General features: G+C 40.1%; 3 protein-coding genes across 8 annotated transcripts in view; 1 reads left to right on the forward strand and 2 right to left on the reverse strand.

Moving 5' to 3' along the window:
- The window catches only part of cep295 (centrosomal protein 295), a 20,846-nt gene extending 19,397 nt beyond the window's left edge, over positions 1-1,449 (reverse strand). For 3 of the 5 annotated variants that reach the window (XM_086262416.1, XM_086262415.1, XM_086262418.1), the window contains exons 1-2: positions 901-1,449; positions 76-276 (exon numbers count right to left, since the gene is read on the reverse strand). In XM_086262416.1, the coding sequence (XP_086118542.1) occupies positions 76-276; positions 901-999 (300 nt within the window). In that variant the 5' untranslated portion in view covers positions 1,000-1,449. The remainder of the gene's footprint in view (positions 1-75; positions 277-900) is intronic. The other 2 variants (XM_086262414.1, XM_086262417.1) reach the window with 1 other exon arrangement.
- med17 (mediator complex subunit 17) lies at positions 932-10,444 on the forward strand. Its single transcript, XM_086262419.1, has 13 exons — positions 932-1,601; positions 1,944-2,189; positions 2,862-3,025; positions 3,165-3,384; positions 3,491-3,627; positions 3,753-3,834; positions 4,066-4,218; positions 5,565-5,695; positions 6,284-6,468; positions 6,801-6,938; positions 9,039-9,156; positions 9,277-9,436; positions 9,976-10,444. Exons 2-13 carry the CDS (start codon positions 1,958-1,960, stop codon positions 10,182-10,184), a joined length of 1,929 nt encoding a protein of 642 aa, XP_086118545.1. The 5' UTR covers positions 932-1,601; positions 1,944-1,957; the 3' UTR covers positions 10,185-10,444.
- Positions 10,445-11,245: 801 nt separating this feature from the next.
- vstm5 (V-set and transmembrane domain containing 5) lies at positions 11,246-17,018 on the reverse strand. Of its 2 annotated transcripts, none has more exons than XM_086262432.1 (4): positions 16,488-17,015; positions 13,749-14,075; positions 13,015-13,158; positions 11,246-11,548 (listed from the first exon to the last, which is right to left on the reverse strand). In XM_086262432.1, exons 1-4 carry the CDS (start codon positions 16,561-16,563, stop codon positions 11,511-11,513), a joined length of 585 nt encoding a protein of 194 aa, XP_086118558.1. In that variant the 5' UTR covers positions 16,564-17,015; the 3' UTR covers positions 11,246-11,510. The 2 variants fall into 2 exon arrangements, with proteins under 2 accessions (XP_086118558.1, XP_086118557.1); XM_086262431.1 differs by lacking the exon at positions 11,246-11,548 and adding an exon at positions 11,561-12,941 and having other exon boundaries at positions 16,488-17,018.
- Between the last annotated feature and the right edge of the window lie 770 nt (positions 17,019-17,788).

The following is a 17,788-nucleotide window of genomic DNA, read 5'->3' on the forward strand; positions in this document are numbered from 1 at the left end:
TTGGTTTCATACATTCTTTTTATTCTTTCATAATCCCCGTTTTAGTGTCTCTAATTTTAACTATTTTAGCCTTACGTTTTCTTTTGCATTCCTGTGCCCCTGGCCGAGCAGCTGGAGACTCTCCTGGTATAACCTCTGCAGCCTCTGGAGCTTTTCCCTCTGCTGTTGCTCCCACTCCTTCCTCAGCTCCCGCTCAAGTTGTTGCAGCTCATACTGTCGCCTCTGCTCAACATCTTGGCGGATCTGCTGTGCAATGTACCGGTGCTGCTCCCGCACCTGTGTGTCAACACAAAACACACACTCAGTGTGCATATATCACGCAGAACTATGCACATGGCATAGTGACAGTAGGTTACAGTGATGACCAACTTAATTATCTTCATCACGTCATCTGTCAACAGAAAAAAATGGATGCAATACAAAAGATAAATCTTGGCCACTAATACCAGCAAATCTAATCTTATTTGAAAAACTAAATAAATAAATAAATAAAAATGTGTCAGCAAACTTCATAGCAGAATACTTTGTGAACTTTAGGTCCTTCACTGGTTAGTTACATACGAGACTTTACAGCTTCATCATGCTAAAAGAAATACTACGCGAATACCCTGAAACTGTCTGCCTTTGTTTATTCATGTGTCAAAGCAACTTTCGGAGACAGAACAGACCGATCAGACTTCAAAAAAATGACTGTACGCACATAAAAAGACAGATCTTTTACACATGCAAGTAAAATTTAATGTAGGCTGAAGTTATGAACTCATGTGAGCCTTAATATAGTGTTTATCAGACAGAAACAGGGGTTCAAGTAAGCACTGGCGCTTCATCGGAAAACATCCCACAGGTGCTGGAAATCAGGGACCTAAAGTGAAGCAGAAAGCCATAACACCGCCTTATTACCTGCTGTATCCGCAGTTTTCTCCTCCTTTCCTGCTCCTCTCGTATCATCCGAGCCTCTTCGTTGGGACTCGGTCTTAATCTGGACACTTTTCTCTTCATTTTGGAGCACTTCACTGGCGGACATTTCCCCCCAAAAAGCAAACAGCAGGTTGCGGTTCAGCTAGCGGCGACGGCTAATGTTTGCACGCTTCACTTTGTTCGCCGGCATAAAGGTTCCGTAGGACAACTTAAACTTGAAACAAGTGTTTACTATACAAGCAATTACCAGGCAGGACGCTTAAAGTGCTGTTTATTATCCGAAATCCATGCCAACCCAAAAAACGGACGTTTTTGTTTTTTTCTGTCCTAAACGTCACATCCGGTAGTTTAAACTGCCCGCCGTGTCTTTGCCGTCCACATGAAATATTAGTTCCTAGTCATTATATCTGCATAAAAAACATTTTATGCATTTAAACATAAAATACATAAAAAAAATACATCAATAATATATATATACAAGCATTAAATACGTAAATAGTGCTAAAGTGACACAAAGCGTTTGAAACAGCTTCCAGCCTCAGCGTTCATCACAATCGCGGTGGGAGGGGGACCGTGCAGGAGTTACACTCGTTCCTGTATTGATGAGCCTTTCACCGCTACTGGAACATTTAATGCAATACCCGAGTATTCCTCGATACCTCCAACACTAGTGAACGCCAGAGGTAAGATTTACAGGAGTAAAATAGTATTTGGTGTTTTAAGCTGTTCTCTTGAGCTTTCGAGTCTCCTTTTATGCTGTGAGCTAAGCAAAGAGCTAACACTAGCTAGTGTTGCTAACTAGTAAAACGTTACAAAGTGACTAAAAGAGCTGAATTATTATCATCCAAAGTTGTTGAGGAGCAGTTTCTAATTCTCGTTTTTCACTTTAACATTTGGAAGTGAAGTATTTTAGTGTTCTGGTTATTAAACAACCTATATTAAATGTTTGATTCAGAGGTTCTCTGGTCTCCCCTGTGTCTGTGTTTGATGACTAACCCTTTCTGCCTGTCCACTCCACTTCTCAGCCAAGTCTGTCATCATGTCTGGTGGTCCAGCGGTGAGGATCAGCATCGAGTCTTCCTGTGAGAAGCAGGTGCAGGAAGTGGCACTGGATGGGACCGAGACCTATGTCCCTCCTCTATCCATGTCCCAGAACTTGGCAAAGTTGGCACAAAGAATTGACTTCAGCCAGGGATCCGACTCAGAGGAGGATGTTGAGGGAGAACCCAAGGACCGAGAATGGGGCAAGCAGGATGGAGAGGAGGAAGAAGGTAAAATGCTTAAATAAAGCAAGGAGCTAGAGCTACACGAGCCATCACACATTCCTTGGTATAATCAGCTGCTGTGTGCCTTAGGCCAACATAAAATATCAAGCTGAACTTCATTCATCATAGGTTAAACATTTCAGTTCAGAACTTCACTTAGATGGTGAATAATTACCAATAAATATATAATTTTCATGCCAAATATCCTTGGACAAGATACTAGAAGTTGATCAGAGTATGAAAGCATGTGAATGTTACATATAAAGAGAATAGGAAAAAAGTGCTTGTGGGAATGGGTGAATGAGGCAAGTTGCGTAAAGTGCTTTGAGGGCTCAGAGTAGAAAAGTGCTGTATAAGAAACAATCTATTTACCATTTAAATCACAATGGAGCCAGTCATGTTTTGAGGCTGCAAGGTGTTGGAGGCCTTGTGAAAACTGATGGAATTATGAATTCTGTCAATCCTAAGAGTACACCCGCTGCTCCAATAAATAAATAAAATGGATTTCAGGAGTAATGAGATCCAGCTAAATAAAGTTAAACTTTATTTACAATTTACTCCTGACTCTGATGAAGAAAGGAGGACCACCAAGTAGACTCCACAAATGAATTGAAAACAGAACATAAGGTTTTTTATCACTTGTTGGAATCGAGCCCAATTTTCTGTTTTCTTGCATAGGCACAGTAAAATTTCAGCCGTCTCTTTGGCCCTGGGATTCGGTGCGTAACAACCTCCGCAGCGCCCTCACAGAGATGTGTGTACTCTATGATGTGCTCAGTGTGGTGAAGGAGAAGAAGTACATGGCTTTAGACCCCGTGTCTCAGGATCCAGCAGCTGGAAAGGTAAATTAAACATGTCACTTAAACTGATTTTTTTTTTAAGGGTTTTTTAAGGGTTCTACAAAAATATCTCTAAATGTCAGCAAAGCACTCTTAGGTTTGTCCACAAAGAGATCTTTTGCTCCTTCTCCAACTCCTGCAGACACCACAAGTTTTCCAGCTGATCAGTAAAAAGAAATCATTGGCCACAGCAGCTATGATCCTTCAAAAGGGAGCAGAGAAGCTCAGTAAGTCAGTCACAGAGAACCAGGAGAACAGGAGGCAAAGGGATTTCAACTCTGAGCTGCTGCGGCTGCGCTCACAGTGGAAACTACGCAAAGTTGGAGACAAGATCCTGGGAGACCTCAGCTACCGCAGTGCAGGTGATAAGAGAGGAAAACACCTCACTCAGTCAGTGCTGCTGCATCCTACAGATTAACATTAAGACACTTTAAACCTGTTTTCTAACTTCCGTGTTTGCCCGTGCAGGCTCCCTTTTCCCCCATCATGGCACATTTGAAGTGATCAAAAATACTGACATTGATCTGGACAAAAAAATCCCAGAGGATTACTGCCCACTGGACGTCCAGATCCCCAGTGACCTGGAGGGGTCTGCTTACATCAAGGTCAGAGGGAAATGACATGTATAATATGTTTTTATTCATCTTTTCTCATTCCTTGTTCATTCTTTGATTTTAGATAATTACCAGATATATTAGGTGTAATAGAAAGATACTGTTTGTATCTTCAGGTGTCCATTCAGAAACAAGCTCCTGACATTGGTGATCTGGGAACCGTCAGCCTTTTCAGACAACAGCAAAAGAACAAAGCTGGTATGGTTCAGCACATATACACATTAAAAGTTGTTCAGTAACACAGAGGCTCTTTTCTTCCACGTTTTTTTTTTTTTTTTTAGAAGGGCATTTTATGAAAATACTAAATTATTACATTCTGTGTGAGAAAGCGCTCTTTAGGCTTTGGCAAAGGATGACTGAGCCCACTCTAAATTGTAAGAGTAAATCCCACAAACAAAACTCTTGGTCTTTTCTTTTGTCTCTGCTCAGGTACGCAGCAATGGCACGTGAAACTGGAGGCGGCTCAGAATGTTTTGCTCTGTAAGGAGATCTTCGCCCAGCTGTCCAGGGAGGCAGTTCAGATCAAATCCCAGATCCCTCACATTGTTGTGAAAAACCAGATCATCTCACAGCCATTCCCAGGTGAGAATATGACACAAATGGGGTCCTGGTTCAGTGTTTCTCACACTTATGTATGTGCTTATGTGTGTCATACGGAAGCATATGCCTTGCCTTGAGAGAATAACTGACCCAGTGCTTGAGCACAAGGACCAGTTCTCCACTTGCTGCAGGTTAGGGGGACCCTCCAGCTCACAGCAGGTCTTCAGAGCAGAACTAGGACTGCAGTCCAAAAATGGTGGAAATGTAGTTTGTCTCACCGTGGGTTGAGACTGCCGCAACAGAGTAAACTTTCAAAATAAGAGCACGGGAGGTTGTCCACTTGTCAAGTGATTGTGGATGGCATTAAAGAGATGAAAACATTTTTTAAAAATGCTACAATATCGATGCATTAGTCTATGTCTACCATGACAACACAGTGGTTTTGTTCGATATTATCATGGGAATATCTTGTTGTAATTTAATAGAACTTAGAACCAAAATGTAGACTCACAGCCATCGTACAAAAAATACCTGTGTGGTATTTTTCTCTAAAACTTGAAATATACATTATGGGGATTCGTTGAGACTCGAGTTAACGCGTCTTAATGTGAAATAATATGGGACCTATAGGTATTAACAAATGGTGAAAGATCCAAATAAGAACAGGTGGGGATGGAGGAAGACAGACAATCTGATAAAGAAAGGCAAGAAGTGATATTATATATATATACACACACACACACACACAAAGAGTTGTTTACAAAACAAGACACATGTGGGAACAGTGAGGGGAAAGGAAAACAAAAGACCAAAAAATAGGAGGTAAAACCAAAATAAGACACGATAAAAACAACCTTTGAAGTAAAACAGGAAGTGACCAAAAGACAAAGCAGAGAGGCATGAATACGAACATGAAGCGCTCTGACAGCTAGAATAACATTTAACATAATGACTGACTAATGTGGGCTTTTTTTCTTCTTTCTTTCTTTTTTAGTGCTCTTTTACTGGAGGTTAAGTAACAGGTGCTACCTGCTGCATTCCTCTTTTTATCTATAAAACAAACACCATATTAATGTTCTGAGTAATATTCTTAATGTTACGTACGAGCAGCCGTCATCAAGTCGAGGTATTCAGCTTTCACATTTGTCAAGAGTGTAAAGAATGTTCTTTCACTTTTAGTGAACACTCAAATCAAATCACTTTTATTGTCACGTACTGCAGTATCCGGTCCAGGTTCGGGACCTTGTTCAGTACTTACTGTTCAAATTGTAAAGTAGTTTGAACAGTTTATGGCTGGGGTAACTGGAGTCTTTGATGATCCTCCTGCCCTAATTCATCCAAAGTGTCATTCTCCCCTCCAAACACACCTGTGATTTTTCTCTCCCTAGGTCTGCAGCTGTCAATCTCACTGTGCCACTCTACGGGAGAGAAGAAAAACAACCGGGCATCTCCAGAGAAACCCAAACCGGACGACCACCTTTACGTACTAGAACACAATCTGCATCAGATGATGAGAGAGGTGAGAAGTGAGATTCCTGTAGAGCGCAATCTATTAACCACCTCTGGAGGAAACCTACCAGATATGATCTGAAATGCGTTAAATATTTTTAAGCTTTGCCTTTTTTTCTCTTTTTCCTTTAACTTTTAACTATATATCCTCAAAAAATCCATCTCAGTTAGGGAATACTGGTCAGGTCTCAGTGTGCTTAGAATGCAAGATAAAGACCGTAGAGAATTAAAGAGAAAACTGCAATAGTCCCCTGCAGTATTACTTGGTGATGGTGGGGAGGAAGAACTCCCTTTTAACAGGGAGAGAGCACCGGCTGAATTGCACTCAGGAAGAGACAGTCATTTCTGAGCAGAGGGTGCTTACAAGAAAAATACAGCTACAAAGTGAAGGAATCTATGAGGGTTTTTTTTCTTGTAAATTTAAAGTTTTAATGTTGGATTTTTTTTTTAGATATTAAGATATATTTGTGTTCTTCTACCTACAACAACCCTGGAAACCTGTCATCTTCTACTCTGCCAGGAGACACTTCTGTTGTTATTAATTTAAATTTCATTGTCTCAGTGCACATTTCATTGGCAACATTTGTTTCTTTTATAGTTTCACAAGCAGCAGCTGAGCTCTGTGGTGATACCGCACCCTTCTAGCGCTCCCTTTGCGCACAAACGTCTGCGTTTGGCAGGGCCACTGGCCTATGACAAGGCAGAAATCTCCAGTTGGCAGCAGACTGAGGGGCTGCTGGAGAAGATGATCAAACAGGCCAAACACATCTTCCTACGTCGCAGGTAAAATATCCTGATGTAATTTTACAAATACAGAAACAGTTACCAGCAGCAATATTGAATTTTACTGCAAATTTAGGAGCTCCAGAAACTTTAGCAGCCCAAAAAAGCAGCGTTTGCCTACATTTGGCTAGCAGATGGCTCACATTGTCTTTGTTGTTTCATCAGAATCAGAATACTTTATTAATCCCAAACTGATTATGGAAATTAAATTATGTCCTTTTATCTTAAAATATTTAATCTTTTAACAGAAGAATTGTTGTTAGCTACTTTTTGTTGGCTGTATAATGCTTAGCAATACTCTTCACGGGTACCACGGTGTTTGTGGTCAACAGGACGGCACGTACCATCGATAGTCTGGCCAGTCGGATTGAAGACCCGCAGATCCAGGCTCACTGGTCCAACATTAATGACGTATACGAGTCCAGTGTCAAGGTGCTCATCACTTCACAAGGCTACGAGCAGATCTGCAAGTAAGTGGAGTGCAGAGGAGTTTATTTTACTCATTATTTTAAATATCAATATTTATTTTTTTATTTGTACATTTTATTTTTACTATATTTTTTATTATCACAGATTTACAGATTTTAAATATTTACTAAATATTCACTATTCATTTTGTACTATTGTTATTTTAATTTAAAATACTTTTTTTTTTTTAAATTATTAGAATTAATAAATTTTGTATTTTGTAATCGAAAAACTCAACAATTGAAAAAATCCTTGACACAAAGTTTTTGCTTTGCTGATTTGTTTAATGCTCGGCTCTGCAGCGCTCAGTGGCCGCCATGTAAATGCAAATGTTTTACCTACATTTGCAACTAAAAACAAACCTGCAATAGAAATGTATCTAGGAGCAGCATGTGAATAAAAAGTATGACAACATTAAACCCACATGGTCCCCAGTTTTTAAACAAAATTACTGATAACACAGCAGCAACAGTGACTGTCTAACTGAGACGGTGAGCTCATTTTTCTAGTGTCCAAATCAGAGCACTGTTATCACCATCACAACCTTTACTGGGAAACAGCTGGCAGGATCCTTCAAAAAACAACCTGCTTAATGAACTTTGATGTGAAGAAAAGAGGACTTTAAAGTAGGGCTTTTGACCCACTGCATGCAATTCATTTGCATGAATGTTTTTTGTTGTTGTTTTTTATGGGCATTGTATGTAGTTATATTACAACATTGGTTCACACTGTAGAAATAACAATTTTCTATTTCCTGTTTTTTTGGGGGGGGGGTTTTGATAACCTGTGGGGGTTTTTTTGTTTGTTTGTTTTGTTTTGGGTTTTTTTCTCTTTTAAGTATTTATTATAAGGCAGATGTATTTCTTATCCAGTTACTTGAATAATCAATAGGATACTTGATTACTAAAATATTCAATAGCTGCAGCTTTTATTATTTAATAGTCTCAGGGCTCGCAAAATCGCTATCCCGACGTCCCGGGGCTAGCAGTTTTTTCCGGTCGGGCTACCAAAATCCATCCCAGCCCTGCCCATCAGGCTATCATAGGAAGAAAAAATATATGTCAATACTTTTGCATCCTTTCGCAAACGTAGCTGGGTAATGTTGTCATTGGCATCGAAGAGCCACTGTCAGTATGTAACATAATGAAATCGCGTTTAAATTTGCGCTTTTTTTTTTGTTTTTGTTTTTTTGCTTCACGTTCACTTTGCCATTGCCCAAACTGTGAATAGAGAGCGGCAGTACTGATTGGTGAGTGACAGATTAATTCCTCTCCAATTCCTTATCACTCGTTAGCTTACTATGCAAATATGACAAGTGAAATCTTCCGCAGCAAGCTTAAACATGTCATAGAGGTTGATTGTGCAGAGAATTGCTGATCATTATGCAAGTGCCTGTGTAAAAGCAGATGGATTTACGCAGGTATTTTAGTTCTGCAGAGCCAAATAAGACAGGTCAGGGTGAAGAGGGGACAGCCAAAGAAAAGCCGACCACAAAATGGAAAAGTTATGACAAATCAGACTATGAGGCAAAAAGAAAGTGCAGCTTTTTTGGTTTCATGGACAAAAGAATTTCTGTGGCTGCAATATGACGAGCTAAATAACATAAAGTTCTGCCGGGTGTGTCATTAGTTTCACTCGATTTCTGAGTCGACAAGTGCCTTTGTTACTGGGACCAGTAATTTTAAGAAAGACCCCATCAGAACCCTTGAGAAATGCAAGAAATGCATTATTGCTCAGTCTACAGTATCTTTCCCTGAACAAACGCCAATTGCAAAAAACATATGAAAAATAAACTAAGCACAACAAGAAGTCCTGAAAAATCTGTTTAGAACAGCGTTCTGTTTTGCAAAGAGTGAACTACCTTTGGCAAAATTTAGCAGTCTTTGCAAACAAAGCAAACAAAGCAAATGGCCTAGATCTTGGTTCCACTTACCTCTTACCATTATATTTTTCTATTTTCGTTCACTGCTGTTGTGAACTATATAAATAAATGGATGTGAAAAAAGCTTTTCTCTCCTCATATATGGATGTTTACATGACTCTGGACCAGCGTGTTTGATCCTCTGAAATGAGGCTCACTGTGTTTTATTTGGTGTGTTTAGGTCCATCCAGCTGCAGCTGAACATCGGTGTGGAGCAGATCAGGGTGGTGCACAGAGATGGACGTGTGGTCACGCTGTCACACCAGGAACAGGAGCTGCAAGACTTTCTCCTCTCACAGGTAACACCAGTAACTTCCACAGTTATTGGAGGAGGCTGAATTTACTAGAAGCATGGCTGCACACTGTTGACTGTAATGCTTCAGTATTTAGTTCTGCGTATGCCTGCCTTCTTTTCACAGATGTCGCAGCATCAGGTACATGCAGTTCAGCAGCTGGCTAAGGTGATGGGCTGGCACGTCCTGAGCTTCAGTAACCATGTAGGTCTGGGCCCAGTGGAGAGCATCGGAAATGCCTCTGCGGTCACTGTTGCCTCTCCCAACGGAGAGTACGCCATCTCAGGTGAGACTGATGGCTCTCGGATCCTCAGGTTTCTCTGTAGTAGGAAGACCATATTAGCAGCAGCAACTCAGTACTACTCATGCCTCTATGCATGAGACATTCAGGCTCTCCCTTAGCTAACCTCCCCCCAATAAAGGCTAAAATGTTAAAAAAAAAAAAAAAAAAATTATAATTTTATTTTATTTTATTATTTTTTTTTAAAAGAAAAGGCAGAAACTAATGTAATAAATCAAGACGACGCCCAGTCTGTCAGTTCATGGAAAATTACTCAGGATTAAGCAGACAGGTTGATACAAGTTGGGGAATCTTTGGGAAACTTCCTCTCTTCAAACATCATTGAAATGCATCATGAACCGGTTTCCATGCAACACTCATACTGAATATCTGTAAACACTGAAGAATAATGTGTGGCGAGACAAGAGAGAAACTTTATTGTCATTGTTTAAAAACAACAAAAGTCTGCTCAGCAGCTCTTTATCATTATGCAGCAAAGTAAATAACTGTCAGTGGTTTTTCATCAAAGTTTCTTTTCTCTTCAGTACGTAACGGCCCAGAGAGCGGCTGCAAAGTTTTGGTGCAGTTCCCTCGCAGCCAGATCAAAGAGCTGCCAAAGAGCGACGTCATCCAGGACGCCAAGTGGAGCCACCTCAGAGGGCCGTACAAAGAGGTCCATTGGAGCAAGATGGAGGGCCGAAACTTTGTCTACAAGATGGAGCTCCTCATGGCGGCGCTGACTCCCTGTCCTTAGGTGCTGATTCTGTCTGCTGACTCCTCCCACACACAAAATAACAGTTTATTTAAAGAGGACAATCTTCCTTCATAGACTCTCTTCCTCACATTTGAAAGAATCGACAGCACTTTCATTTATTTTATTTTTTAACCAACTTGTGGACCGCCGTAAAGTCTGTCCACACAAGTGTCCTCTGCCTGTTGCTTATAGTGTAAGGTGTGGACTGTGTGTATATACCTCAAACAGTTTGATACAAAATAAAAAGCAGTCTGTCTATATATATTTGTCCTTTTTCTTAAGAATACAGCTGTGGATCAAAGAGACACTGTTTATAAAACTGAACTTAGGGATTTGCCGGTTCAAACTTTAAATTTGACCACATTAAGTTCAATGTTGTCTTAGGACTGTGTGTGTGTGTGTGTGTGTGTGTGTGTGTGTGTGTGTGTGTGTGTGTGTGTGTGTGTGTGTGTGTGTGTGTGTGTGTGTGTGTGTGTGTGTGTGTGTGTGTCAGAGTAGATGGGTGCAGTTTTAATACCACTCCATTTGTCTGATGTGACAACATTTTAGATAAACTAACTTTGAGTCTGGACTCTGCACTTTCAGGTGGGGAACCTGAAGTTCCTGTGTAGGCACGAGGGAGGAGAGAGTTCGTTAAGAAAGAAATCACAAAATCATTTGCACTGTGAACCGGATATTTTTTCTTTAGGTAATAAAAGAAAAACAATTATTTTCTTTTGTTTCTACATTCATTCATTCTTTATTCCTGCATTCCTTCCTTTCTTCCTTTTCCGGGCCGTGATCAGCTGACCTGTGTTACTGCAGCTTCATGGCTCCGTGTGGATTTAGCAAACTGCAATTACTACTTGACTGCTTTGGACACAACTTTATTTACATTACTTTCTGATTTGCTGAGCCAGTATCATCAAGGCCTCAGCTGAAACTATCACCAGCCTGCAGCACACAAAAGCGAAACTCGTTTTTTGTTATCATGAAATAATCTGATTTAATTGCTTATTAATGAAACCAGCCCAGTTTAACCCTTGGTCATGAGTAAAATAAAGTCACACAGTTTCTTTGCTTAGAGAATAAATACAAGATTTATTGTGTTCCTGTATCATCGGTGGTATATTCACTCATTCAGTGACAGTCATCTGTAAATATCAATATCAGTACAAAATATCAACACAGTGCAGGTGTTCATAACTGACTGGTCATGCTTTGAGCTGTAAGTAACTAGAGTATATAAAGAGGACAGTTTGATGTACAAAACATTCCACCTTCAAAAGTATGTCCTCATGTTGTATCACTGACAGCTTTGATTGGCCATTTCAGGTGAGTCATCACTCAGACGTTCATTATCTGCAGCTCAGTCACATCGTTTTCTGCAAAAAAAAAAAGGGATTAAAGTGTCAATACATGATTAAGACAACAAACAAAGCTATAATAGGTCTTCACAGACCTTTGCACTCAAACACGCCCTTACTGTGATACAATGATAGAGTCAAACCATAGTCAACCATCACACCCTTCAACATATATTTATTCTCCACACAATCATGCAGTGGTAAGAAGAACACATTTTAACTTTAGATAAAACAACACGCTCACAAACGTTTTTATGCGGAAAATTGTCTTCTTTATTATTTCACCCATTACCTAAAAAAGCAGCCACACTTCAGACACTGTATCAGGTTTTATTTGCCTCCTATATGAAACCAGTTTGTAACTTCTTTAGTAGTAGCCTTCAGGAATAGTTCTCCTATGGCTATTCTTTGGATTTGGCTGCTTCGTGTTCTGTTCTCTCTGAAGATGATCCCACACTGCTTCAATAATATTGTGTCAGGACTCTGAGGAGGCCAGTCCATGACTGATGGTGTTCCACTGTGTGTTTTTCTATCCAGGTGTGCATTTACTGTGCTAGCAGTGTGTTTGGGATCATTGTCATGCTGAAAAATTAAGCTGCTGTAAGTTTCCAGATGGTATAGCACAGGGGTAGGCAACTCCAGGCCTCGAGTGCTGGTGTCCTGCAGGTTTTAGATCGCACCCTGGGTTAACACACCTGAATCAAATGATTAGTTCATTACCAGGCCTCTGGAGAACTTCAAGAAATGCTGAGGAGTCATTTAGCCCATTAAATCAGCTGTGATGGAGCATGGACACATCTAAAACCTCCAGGACACCGGCACTCGAGGCCTGGAGTTGCCTACCCCTGGTATAGCATGATGGATCAGAATCTGATGGCACTCTTTCTGTGTTCAAAATTTCTGCCCCAAACTTCTGCATGACAGAACTTTATGACTAAACCTGCACCAAGAGTTCATCCTCAGCACCAGGGAGAGTTTTGGGGAAACTGGCCTGCAAATGTGCCCTGAAATCCCTGAAAGCAGCAGGTCTGCCATGGACTACCTGTTAAACTGCATGTAGTTCAGACTATGCCTGTTTAGTGCAGACAATAAAGTATTGCATGAATGTGTATAAAGGTGTCCTGTAGTGTTTCCATTATCATTGCCACAAAAATGTAATAAATTCTGTAAAACACTGGATATTTGCAGGAGAAACAGACACACAAATCTTTTTATCTTTTTGTTTTTATTTGTTTTGGTTACATAGTTGTCCTCCATGTAGAGTGACCTATTTTGGTTATGAACGTTTTCAGCACGTATCCATACAAGAAATCAGGGAAGAATATGTTTGAGCAATGCCAGCAATCCAAAATCTTCTGAATGGGTATTCACAAGACATTTCCAAGTTGCAAACCTGTTTTTCTGGCATCACCTGAATGCACAATCATTGACACCATTAGAGGATATTCACTGAGATGGATTCTGCTGTTTACACATGGCTTTACCTGGCATCTCTCTCCTGCGCTTGCATGCCATTATCTTCTTGTAGGCCTTGTCCAGGAGCCACATGGTGAGCATAAGAAGGCTGGCCAAGCAGGCCAGGGCCAAAAAAGAGACAGTAAGGTACTGAAGGTCCTCATACAGAACCTCTGTAGGACAGAAACACAGGAGCCACATCTTATTTACTGCAAACTGAACTGCAAATAGGGCTGATCTGTTTATTAAAGATACTTTTTCATCATGTTCACTTGTTAAAAAAAAGACTTCCCCTCTTTGGTCAATCCATATGTTCTTCCTTCCTGCATTCATTCCTCCCTAAAATTATCACAGCACATGTGCCATTCTTCATTCTTCATTTTCATAGTTTATTTGCTTTAGAGTTACTCTGTCTGGTGTGGGAAACAGTTCTGAGCCTGCCTCTAATAACCACAGACGCCATGTTTGGGAAATCTGGGCAGGGCGTTTGTCGTCTTTAAATCCAAACAACTGTTACCACAATGCCAGTCAGACTACGTCAAACTGAAGCCGAGGGCTTTTGTTGATGCTCTAATCACGATTAGTGCTGCTTTTTTAAATCCTGTGAAGAAATTCTTTGTACAGGTATGACAGAAGTGCTACCTTAAGTACCTTAAGCTTTAAAAACTGAGCTGTTCTGCCAGGACTGTTTCTTTCTTTTATGCTCTTTTCCCCTCGTTGTGTGTTAGTTTTCTGTTTTGTTTTTTAATGTAAAGACTCTCACCATTTACTTTTAGGACGAAACCAAAATCCTTGCTGCTCCCAGTTGATTCTGTGATGGTGACCACGTAAAATCCACCATCCTGCAGCCGCAGGTCTGACAGGCCCATCGAACCGTTGTCATAGGCCTGCACTCGGCTGCTGTAGTCCTCCGTTATGTTGGTGTACCCCCCCGGCTGCCAGGCCCCTATCGTCCGGCTCACCAATCCTGACATAAAAGTCCATTGTATGTTTGGGATCCCGCTACAGGTGAAATTCACTGAGAAGATCACATCGTCCTGCACTGAGCGGATCAGGCTCCTCTGAGGAGAGTATATGGAGATGGCTCCAGCTAAACAAACACATGAACATACATGCATACATTAGTCTGTATTCTCTGGGTTATTCTAGAATCAGCTGAATGTAAGTAAGTCAAAGGGAAATTCTGCTTTGCATCAGAAGAAAATTAACACAGCAGCAAATTGCAAAAAGAGCCTCAGTGATCCAGACTCTCCTAAAGTCCTAAAGTTGTTTGAGTAAAGTGGTACTTCCAAACTATTATACAGGACGTGAACACCAGTGTTGTTTCTTCCTTCAACAGCCATAAGCTGCGTTCACAGGTGGTTAAATTACAACATGTCGAACTGATTCTGGTATCAAAATACATGTAAAGGGAGACCTTTCCTGTGCTATAACTTGTTTTATCCAGCCACCTATCCTGCAAGGTGATATGACCTTTAAAGGTTTACCCAAAATGCATTTTTTAAACTTTTCTCGAATTAATGATCAGAAAACAGATCAAACATCCAGGACACCAATACATGTGTCATAACATGGCAGAGAGAGGACCCAAGCATCGGGCACGTAGGCAGATTCAAATGATAATGAGCCTTTACTTGGCTGAGACAGGACTACATACTGGGCAATATCTGGGGATTCGAAAGTCAATACATACAGGAAGTAAGAAGTGGAAACAAGACACATGAGAAAAGTGTCTATCAAAGTAAAACAAGAAATAAACACACAAACAACAGTACTCAGAATAAACAGGATCATAGAAACAGACGACTCAGCTGGAGGAACAAACACTAACATGACAACTGAACCAGAGCCCAGTGATATCACTTCACAAAATCTAAAGTCAGAGTTACTAGAAGCAGAATTCATAGAAAACACTAGAGTACAGATGAAAACAGCTCAAAACTGCAAGAGCATGACAAATATTTCTGTTACTCTTTAGCTTTAGAATTAAATTAATGTGGCTCATACCGTGTACATTATAACATACCATAATAGACCCATTTCTGTAATATACTCACATATCTATATTATTGCTAATATATATTGTAATATATCTATATCACTAAAGCACTTCTGGATGGATGCAAACTGCATTTCGTTGCCCTGTACCTGTGCATGTGCAATGACAATAAAGTTGAATTCTATTCTATTCTATTCTCTGCTGTTGAAAGTAAGACATATGTCACGATATCTTATGTTAAGGTGGTTATGAAAAAGAAACAAAAGCAAGATCTTGGCTTTAGATTACAATGTTCCAACCTTTGTATTTCAACGGACTGTAACTCAAAAATATTCAAACTATGAGGATAACATTTTTATCATTAGATATACGGATGTTATTTTAAAGAAAAATCTGTTGATTCTCAGTGGTGGGGGGAGAGACTTGAGTCACAGTGATAGCAATTAGAGTAGAAACATGCTGGTGTGTGACACAATCGAGCGCCATAAAAAGGACTCATTCCACCATGACACGGTTAGCTGCTGTTCCTGACAAACACTGTGGCATGTCTCCTGCTCTGCCTCTGCTCTGTCTGATCCCCCACCCCCATCCTCTTTTCCCCAGAGGATTAAAACTAGTCAAACTAGCTGGGAGGTATCAGAATGAATATAAGAGGCAGTGTGTTTAGGCCAAGCTTTAATGCATATTTTCACGTGCGTGTCAGGGAGAGATCTGGTTCTGCTGGTGGTGTGTTTGTTTAATGAAGCAAGAATTTAAAATGAAAAATACTAGCGCTGACTGAGAAGCAAGTCAGTATGGGAGAGATCTTTTTGTCTGGGCTTCCCCCCCCCAAAAAAACCTTTTACCAACAAACCCCGACTGACTCTTTCCTTATTTTTCTGTTAAGAAATCACATAAATACTTTTTAAAGCAGCCCTGATGTCTTCTTTTGACTGTTTCCTGCACCCTGGTTCGCTTTTAATTTTGCTACTTTTGTTTTGTGTTTCCTGAGATTTGGTTTAGATTCAGATTTTTTTGGAAACAACACTTCTGGGCATTCGGATGTTATTTCTAGGATCGTTATGTCGGTAGGACACAGCTTTATAGGTTCTGAAGCCTTGAGTGGTTGCAGTTTTATAGTTCAGATAAGGTACTTTGCAATCTTCAGCTTTCTGACTGTCACATGGTTGCAGACACGATACAGCCAGAGAAAGAGAGAGTGGGCTCATCGTGTTATAGAGCGGGGGCTTGACTCCTCGGGACCTCAACAATAGAAACAGATCAGACGCTACGTAATAAAATCCCTATCATGCTTCAGCACGGTTTCATGGCTACATGCCTGAGCTCTGCTTAGATAATATTAGGGAATATTGACCTTTTTACTTCCCACTTCTGCCATGATCGCCTATATTTACTTTCTACTGACAGGACCGAAACTTCATCCAACATTTCAAGTGTTAAACAAACATAGGTAGGTCGTACCACAAAGATAAAGCAGCAGAATTAGGAATGTGTTGAGCTTACCTAGGTGGCACATATATAACATGATGCTGAGAAAAACAGCAACATCTTGTATTTCCCAGAGCCTGAAATGCCACATTAGGATTCCAGACCCATCTGTCGAACTGCTGCAGAAGAAGCTTCCCGGGTTTATTTTACATTTTGTAGCATTCTCCTCGCCTTTCACCTTTTCCCATGGTTTCTTCTTCTTCTGTTTGTCTTCCTGGAGTTTCTGAGAGTTGTTCTTCTATTGCTTTCCTTCTGCTTTTCAGAATGCAAAAGCTTCCCTTCTCTCTCTCAAGACTGTGTTGGATTTGACTTCATATCTGCGCAAGTCACTGCCAGCCAGCCCACACCTATCAGACAGGTTGAGCCAGAGATTACTGAGCAAACATGTAGTCCTTGTGTGGCAGTGCTCTCTCGCACACTCACACACAACTGAAGGCTGAAAGCCGTTGAGCAGTATATTCTAATTTACCTATTGCAACCACTTACTTGTCTATCTACAGACACACTGTCACAAAATGAAAGTGGGACAGGTGGAATCAAGTAGCGACACACCTGGCAAAACATGTCAAACAGGAAGTACTGTATTCACATGTATGCACCTAAAAAACACACACAGTGACAGTCAAATGAAACTTCCCTTTAGGAGGCATATTAAAGCTGACTGTCTGTAGGTAACCCAGGTCTTATTTCTCGCTGTTACTTAGTTTATAATCATTTTAGACTCTAAGGGTGTTTTTTTAATGAATTTATGCGCTTACCAAGACCAGTGTTAGACAAGGCAATAAAAATCCAACATATATAAATGAAAGGAATATTAAAAACAAAACAAAAGAACAAGTTGGATACCAATTTAAACCCATACAAGACTGAGTTACAACATCAAAATTAAATAAAATAAAACAAACATTTGGCTCCAAGGTCGAGAATAAATTACATTAACCCAAGAATAAAATTTCAAAAGTAGGAAATAAAATACAATGTGGCCACGTAGACATGTATCAGTTTAGTGATAATATAATTATATTGCTGATATTTATATATAAATTATAATGATTTATAAAAACTACTTGCAAACCAATTTACAAGTAGAGCCCATGTGATACTCAATTGCAACACTGCAATAAAATAAAAGACTCCTCCATTCCCTAGTTAAGAATGAATAAAAATGAATAAAAATAAAATGTACAGTATGATTAAAGATAAACTAAATACCCATTGTTACAAAATGTGACGTAACACATAAGTAACAAAGAAAGCACTGGCATCAAACATGTTACATCATAGAATAACAAACAAAAAACACTCAGAGTATTTGT

This window comes from Aulonocara sp. 'chitande type north' Nkhata Bay, linkage group LG14 (assembly GCF_057382095.1).
Source record: "Aulonocara sp. 'chitande type north' Nkhata Bay isolate Kocher_YH1m ecotype deep benthic linkage group LG14, A_spYH_male_GT1.1, whole genome shotgun sequence".
Classification (NCBI taxonomy): Eukaryota; Metazoa; Chordata; class Actinopteri; order Cichliformes; family Cichlidae; genus Aulonocara; species Aulonocara sp. 'chitande type north' Nkhata Bay.

Bases quoted from the DNA above. Each gene is read 5' to 3' on its own strand.
- med17 (XM_086262419.1), top strand. From the start codon at position 1,958: ATGTCTGGTGGTCCAGCGGTGAGGATCAGCATCGAGTCTTCCTGTGAG. The intron at 6,469-6,800 runs GTAAAATATCCT...TGTGGTCAACAG, and splicing joins CACATCTTCCTACGTCGCAG to GACGGCACGTACCATCGATA. The intron at 9,437-9,975 runs GTGAGACTGATG...TTTTCTCTTCAG, and splicing joins CGGAGAGTACGCCATCTCAG to TACGTAACGGCCCAGAGAGC.
- vstm5 (XM_086262431.1), bottom strand. From the start codon at position 16,563: ATGTGGCATTTCAGGCTCTGGGAAATACAAGATGTTGCTGTTTTTCTC. The intron at 14,076-16,487 runs GTAAGCTCAACA...GTGTTTGTTTAG, and splicing joins GTTATATATGTGCCACCTAG to CTGGAGCCATCTCCATATAC. The intron at 13,159-13,748 runs GTGAGAGTCTTT...TCTGTCCTACAG, and splicing joins TTTCGTCCTAAAAGTAAATG to AGGTTCTGTATGAGGACCTT.